General features: G+C 42.6%; 2 protein-coding genes across 2 annotated transcripts; both read right to left on the reverse strand.

Annotated features, from left to right (window-relative positions):
* Positions 1 to 2841: 2841 nt before the first annotated feature.
* On the reverse strand, positions 2842 to 3735 carry Tas2r4 (taste 2 receptor member 4). Its single transcript, XM_005085757.3, has one exon. The coding sequence runs from the start codon at positions 3733 to 3735 to the stop codon at positions 2842 to 2844; it is 894 nt and encodes a 297-aa protein (XP_005085814.1).
* A 1764-nt stretch (positions 3736 to 5499) lies between these two features.
* On the reverse strand, positions 5500 to 6553 carry Tas2r3 (taste 2 receptor member 3). Its single transcript, XM_005085777.4, has one exon. It carries the CDS (start codon positions 6448 to 6450, stop codon positions 5500 to 5502), a length of 951 nt encoding a protein of 316 aa, XP_005085834.1. The 5' UTR covers positions 6451 to 6553.
* Between the last annotated feature and the right edge of the window lie 622 nt (positions 6554 to 7175).

The raw sequence follows: 7175 nt of genomic DNA on the forward strand, positions 1-7175 counted from the left end.
CAAATTATTGTCATTGCTCTTAGTTGACTACTAGAGCTTTATGTAAGACAATATTGCTGAAGACACTACATATATTAGTCACAGGTCATGGAGAAACATACGTGGTACTCACTAAAAATCTTCCTTCCTGATGGATAACTCTCTGTGGTAGTTTGAAAGAAAATTGCCTGACATAGATTCATAGGCAGTGGCACTAATATGAGGAGTGACCTTATTGGGATAGGTGAGGCCTTGTTGGAGGAGGTATGTCACTAGACATGGGCTTTGAGGTCTCAGAAGTTCAAGCCAGGCCTAGTGGCTTACTGTCTCTTCCTGATGCCCATAAATCCAGATGTAAAACTCTCATCTCCTTCTCCAGTACCATGTCTGTCTGCATACCTCCATGCTTCCTACCATGAAGATAATAGGATAAACCTCTAAACTGTAAGCCAGCCCCAATTAAATGGTTTTCTTTATAAGAGTTGCCATGGTCATGGCGTCTCTTCACAGCAATAGGGACCCTAAGACACCCCCTTAGCACTAGAAAGCACTATGAAGGCTGCTGGGGTTGGGGGCAGGAGTCATGAACAGACTTACCCAGATGTGAGCCCTGTGAAATGTAATAATGACCAGTGTGGCAAGCTATGTGTATAAATGCAGTAATGGCAAGAATGTCATAGATGCAATCAACCACTTCCTCATAGAATTTAAGGTCCACTCTACTGTAGGAAACACATGCCTAATACTGCAAACCTGGCCGAGAACCATGGTTAAGGCAGGGACCCCAGGAATAAACCTATTCCTATGATTTTTGCTAAAGAGACATTGTATCAAACTGCCTTCTAAAGCCCTTTCTATCTGTAGAACAGTGCACCTCTCAGACCACAACAGAGAAGTTTCTTTGTGAAGTAGGCAGTGATTAATACAAACACTCATAACTGTTCAAAGTTCAGAGAGTACCCAGCCACAAATGGACATCTATATCACACCCCACTGCCAAAGCTCAGAGACCATTGAAGAAGACAGGACAGAAAGATTGTAAGAGCCAAAGGTCATAGAGGACCATAGCAAAACTTTTCTTCAGATGTACATATTTTTTAAAAAGCAGATATAATGCATCTATGTGCTTTTGGTTTTACTTAACAAATAATGTATGTGTTTTGATTATAGTATTGTAAGTAACTACATACCATTTCATCATAAAGACATGAAGACGTGTCATTGCATGAAAATATGCTAAGGAGTAAGTTACTTCATCAAGGTCACAGAATAAAACTACTCCTGCCTTAATAAAAATAAACAATGGAGATGTTTGTCTCTCATGATCCATCCTGGAGTTTAGGGACACACAGTTCAGAGATGGTGTAGCTAGCAACACTCCTATGCCATGAAGCGTGCCACCAATTCAAGGATGGATAGTAACTCCACCATCTCCAGTGTTTTCCTCAGATGCACAGTTCAGAAGAGATGAACATTCCAGCCCATGGGCAAAAACAAAAACAAACAAAAAGGAGAAATGGGAAGGAAGGAAATGACTGATACTAGAAATTACATGCATTACCTCTGTTTATACTCTATTGGCAACACAGTGCCAACTCATAAGAGGAAACTATAAATTCTGGGTATCTCGGAATCTGATTACTATGAGAACGAGGAGGAAAGAATATTAAAGAACTAATGAAGAGCTCTGCCACCCATTTAGAGCTCTTATGCCACAGATTTTATTCATCACTTCATTTATCAGCATCCCTTCTATCTGCTAACGTTATAACATGACTAATACCTCCAGGTTTTATAGCATTGATACCGGTTGGGTAATATTCACTACATATTAAAGTGAAGACTGTGGTGGGTAGGAACAGGAAAAGTCAGGTGGTTTGTACATTTTGAGAGTTTATTTTGAGATGTAAAAATATTACATACGCAATTGATTTTAACTGTATAATTGTAAATAATGAATGCTCAGTTTCCACTTCATAACTTGTCAATACCTATCATCAGATCCTCCCAAAACAGCACTCCTGGGCAACTGTGCAATGTAGAAACCAGCGAAGTAAGCCCACCGAGTCCAGCACTCCACCACCAGCTCGGTGCTCCCGGCCTTCCACTCAACTCTGTAGCACCGGATGTGGGTGCTGCGCTGCTGCGTAAATTTTCACTCAGGTGGTGTTAACTCTCACCATCTGAACAGAACTTGCTTTTGCCCTGGGGCTACATCTCTAGATATTAAGATAGATTCTTTGAGTTGCAACTTAATTGAATTGTTTGCTATCAGTCACTATGTAAACTCTGGCCCTTTCTAGATCAAGCCTAGAAATTCGGTGCTAGGGTTTCTTGATAGTAACAGCTCAACGAACATCAGGATCCTTTATCTGTCACGCCCCACAAATGCACACCTGTTTCTTTACGCTTCTCTCTTTTTCTTGGAAGCTCCCTCCCTCTTTTCTTTTTGTGCTGCCTTGTTAAACTTCAAGCCAACAATCTACTCAGTGACGGCTTAGCTATTAGTGGTATCTTCTCCAGGGGTCCTTGGTTAAATTCTCTAGTTTGTGTTAACCATGTACATCATAATGTGGCCTTCGTTCAGGGACATCCCACTATTCTTAGGGAGCTAGAATGTGATTTCCGTCGCCTAGGAGTGTAATGACCACGCAAAATACAAAGACGCCTCATATGCTTCCTTTATGAATGTGCTTTACTTTAAAATATTAGCCAAAAGACGAAGTGGTGGCTAAAACACAAGCACTCGGGCTCTGGGTCAGGATGCCAGATGACAAAATCAAGCCCTTAGATCACTGGGAAATTGCTAACACAAAGCCAAGCCATGGAGTGCTACCGTCAAGCTTCACCAATGGAATATCACTATTTGTAGAAGCAGAAAATCTTCTTTGCTTTAGCTTTCAGTTTATGCTGTGTGATAATGAGGAGGACAGAGTGTCCTGGAGGGTAGGCAGCAGTAATAATCATGCAAACAGCCTGGGCTCTCATACTCTTCCTTGCATAGGAAGGGAGGTAGAGCAGGGCAGCGATTGAGTAGGGAATGTAGAGCAAGAGGAAACAGACCATCAGCCTCATGGCACCCATGTGAGCCTCCATCTGGGGATTCCAAAAGCTGCTCGTGTTTCTCTTCATCTTCTGGATATGTCTTCTCAAGGAGTGTATCAACAAGGAGGCAAAAGTCACATTGAGCATAAACTGTAGCAGTGAGCTCAAGACCAAGGAGGCTGCTAATGTCAGGATGCCCTCGCTGAGGTCAAACGCAGTGTCATTTCCCCCAGTTACGTGTTCATGAAAGCGTGACATCCGTGTGAGCACGAGGTACAGGAGTGTGGTGAAGGCGGAAATCAGAAGGCATGCCAGCAGCAGGCTGGAGGTCTTTGCAGAGATTGTCCTTTTCAGCAGAAGAAACACTGGATGCTGGAAATTCGTAATCTTCACACAGTACAAACTGTTCAGCAAGGTCACTAACCAGAGACTGTTGGAGTCCAGAAACTTCCAACACAACAGAAAGAATGTGGAAAAGTAGACTGACCTTGCGACATTTGTCGTTATGTAGACAGTGTTCAGTAGAAACAAGCCCAGGGTCAGGGACCTAGTGACAGCCAAGCAGAACAAGATCCTGTCCGAAGAGGAGACTCTGCGGCTTTTGACCCAAGTCTTATAAATGACCACTGTGATAAGCAGATTTGCAATGATTCCTACAAAATTAAAAACAATCGAGGCACCTAACACAGATAAGTACAGTTTCCAAAGCATCTTTACTCACGGAAGACTCTGTCTGTAAGCGCTGATGAAAACAAACTTAAATGTGTTAAGTAGACACACTATTCAGCCTGGAAGGAGGTCTCCTTTTTATTTTCCACCGTGGCAAATGAGCCCTTTCTGCTCTAAGAGGCAGCTGCTTTTACTGGGATGCAAATCTTTCAAGGATTAAATTACTATTTCTTCACCCCTGTTCTCAGAAACGCCTAATTACGAACAAGCTAAAGTGAATCCAGAAGCTGTTCCGGCAAGAGCAGAAAGACGAGAAGGAGTCGTAGCAGACTCCAAGGGCTTCCAACCCAACGCAGAGGCCTCTAGCCCAAGACTACTTCAGTTTCACAGCAGCTTTACTTAACAGAAGCCACAGAACGTTGTGGGGAACCAGGTTCTGTGTCCCCCATGTGTTGAAACTGCAGCCGCTGTCTCCAGCTGCGTTATCTCCCGCACCCCTTTGCCTCTTCATACCTGAGGTGATTTACTGACTCTAACACAGTAAGTTCAAAGAGCAATCCCCTCTTGAGAGGCAGGCTTTCCATGAGACATGTTGAGGGGAGCACAGCAGAGAGAGGGAATTTGTGCCATAATCTGTTCTGGAGTTTGCCCTGAAAAAAATATCCACTCTTTCTGTTTCCTTTATGAATCCAATCTGGAGCTATGCTTAGATCTATGCAGCTACAACATGTCCCCTTAGGCATCCAAGTACTCTGATGTAAAATCCAGGGTAATTGTTCAGTCACATTAGAAATCCACATTCAGGAATACCATGTTTCCTAACAGACTATGTTCACAAAGTTAAGGAATTTTCTATGATACTGAACAATAGTCTCGTTGATTCAATGACAATAAATTGATGTCTCTTCTTTTTAAATAATATTAATTAAACATCAACATATATACATACATCTACATATTCTATAAATTTTGAAAGCATGTATGCATCTTGAAAAGAGCAAGGGAGGGGAGAAGAATATGAAGGAGAGGAGGGACAAAAATGATTGGTCTTTTACGCAATCAAAAAAAAAAAACTACTTGGAAGTAACTTTAGTAAAATGTCAACAAAACACAAGAACGTACTGGAGCCTGGAATCCAAGGGTCTTGATTTCCATGCTGTTGTTTACAGAATTACACAGGCCTTGTGGAAAGTGCTGTCTTAAAAGGACTGATGTTGCTGCATCATTCATTGTTTGACATGACAGCCTTCACTTAATCTAGCACTTTCCATAACACACTGCGCTAAAATGTTGGCACACATTGTCTCATGAATTCCAACTACTCTGTGGATGATGTTATCATCCATATTTTAGGGTAAGGGAAAAGCACGAAAGTAACTATTCCAAGGACAAAAATGGAAGTTGACAGAACCAGAATTCAAGCCCACATCTATGGAAAAGCAAATACTTGTGTTCTTTGTCTCAAGTACACAGCAGTACTTTTTTTTTATATCGACATAACATTTAAGGTAAAATTGATATACAAAGTGATTATGCTTAAGTTAATGGTTAAAATACATCTCCAAGTCTACATAGTGAGTGTTCTTACAATGGCATTTCCCAAAGACTGTCTAGCCGATCCTATGGAGAGAGGCCTTTAGAAACATGACATTCATCTTTAAGCCAGGTAGAATCAGGGGCAAAGCAGGCAACATCTCTCCTGTTGATGGTATAGACTGATAAGTGGAAAGTCAGAAGGGCTCCAAAGTGCTAAACCAGGCTCAAGAACCCCCAGGCTCCAGCGTATTCTACTATTGCTCTACTATTCTATGGAGCAAAGGGACCCTTAGATCCAGGCTTCAGGTGACCACACTCATGTGGAAGCATTGACACAAATGTCCGCTTCAGCTTGTTGTTGCACAGAATGAGAATGAATGAGTCCCCAGCAAAGTAAGACATGGCAATTACTACACCAATTATCCTGGCAATCTTAGTTGCTGGTAGGAAACGGCTGAATGACAAAACTAGAAAGCAGAGAAAATAGATGAGGAAGAGGAAGAGGAAGGAGAAGATGATTCTCATGGCTCTTCTGTGGGCCTCAGTACTCTGATCTCTGGAGCTAATACTGTATTGCTGCATCTGCTGTGTGTGCTTCCCCAGAGAAAGGAGGAGCAGAAAGTAGGCAGCCAGGGAAACAATTAAGGGAGGAAGCTTCCACAGATTTCCGAGAACATGCATCAGATTGTATTCCCTTGTCTTCAATCTGAAGTATTCGGTCACATTTGATGTGCCTCTGCTTCCACTGAGGACAGAATAGATCTGAAATTCATTCATCAGAGATACGGTACAGATACAGGATAAGAGCAGTGCACCCCACAGCATCCCAACAACCACTCTGGAAGCTCTCCATTTGAGCCAGAGGAATGTGGGGTGGGAGAAACTGGCTATTTTCAGGCAGTAGAAAACACCAAGACAGGAGATAAGCCAAATACTGAAGTGGTTTGTGAATGTCCACAAAGCATCAATAAGCTGCATTGTTATCCCTGAGTCATGGGTGTGGTAAGAGAACACTATTATAAGGCCATCAATAAAGATGATCCACAGCAGAAAGATCCTGAAGAGAGCCAAGACGGTGATGATGAAGTCAGACAAAGACATTTTCTTGCTCTTGAACCAGTGGCTGCCATTGACCAACCCAATGAAACTATTCACCAGATTTCCGAGGATAAACTCAATGACAATCAGGACCAGGAATACCTCTTCAGTGAATCCCAACATGTCAGAATCCCAACCTGCTCCTGCTCCTGTTCGTGGGTCTCATCCCTTGCCAATTTCAAGGTGGGTTTGGTTTGGTTTGGTTTTTTCCCTGAGCTCTACCGCCTCATTTACTCCACTGCGTGATTTACTATGTCTTACAGATCTGTGAATCGGCTCTGGCTGTCCTATGCAGATGGCACAGGATGTCACTTCTATGACCCTAGCAAAGCAGCTGTTGGTTAAAATGCAAATAATGCCCAGTGTCATTGTGGGCAAGGAAGACATCTGGGTCACAAAGAAGAGTATGGGAGCACGGAGACTCAATTTCAGAGGGAGGGGGCATTGTGATTAAATGCAAAACACAAGATGTTGGTGTGTCGGTGTGTTGTGCCGTTCTGTGTGTGTGTGTGTGTGTGTGTGTGTGTGTGTGTGTGTGTGTGTGTGTCCCTCCGCTGGTGGCATTGTTTTAGGTGGTTAGGGAACCCTTAGGAAGTGGAAGCTAGCAAGAGGAAGTTACTGTCACTAGGGGTGACTTAGGGATTTTATCCTGGCCCCATTTTCTGTCTCTGCTTCCCAGGTAATATGATGGGTTGACCTGCTGCTCCCTCTGGAACTGGAACTGTATATCTAAATAAACCTTTTCCCCCTTAAGATATTTTTATCAAGGTATTTTATCACATTAACAAAAACCAAACAAACAAACAAACAGAAAAGTGGTGTTGGGAACCACACAGAAAAGAAATGTG

The sequence above is a fragment of the Mesocricetus auratus genome, unplaced genomic scaffold (genome assembly GCF_017639785.1).
Source record: "Mesocricetus auratus isolate SY011 unplaced genomic scaffold, BCM_Maur_2.0 Super-Scaffold_100019, whole genome shotgun sequence".
In the NCBI taxonomy this organism is placed as follows: domain Eukaryota; kingdom Metazoa; phylum Chordata; class Mammalia; order Rodentia; family Cricetidae; genus Mesocricetus; species Mesocricetus auratus.

What these genes read in the sequence shown, in the direction of transcription:
- Tas2r4 (XM_005085757.3), bottom strand. Translation starts at nt 3,735, where the DNA reads ATGCTTTGGAAACTGTACTTATCTGTGTTAGGTGCCTCGATTGTTTTT.
- Tas2r3 (XM_005085777.4), bottom strand. Translation starts at nt 6,450, where the DNA reads ATGTTGGGATTCACTGAAGAGGTATTCCTGGTCCTGATTGTCATTGAG.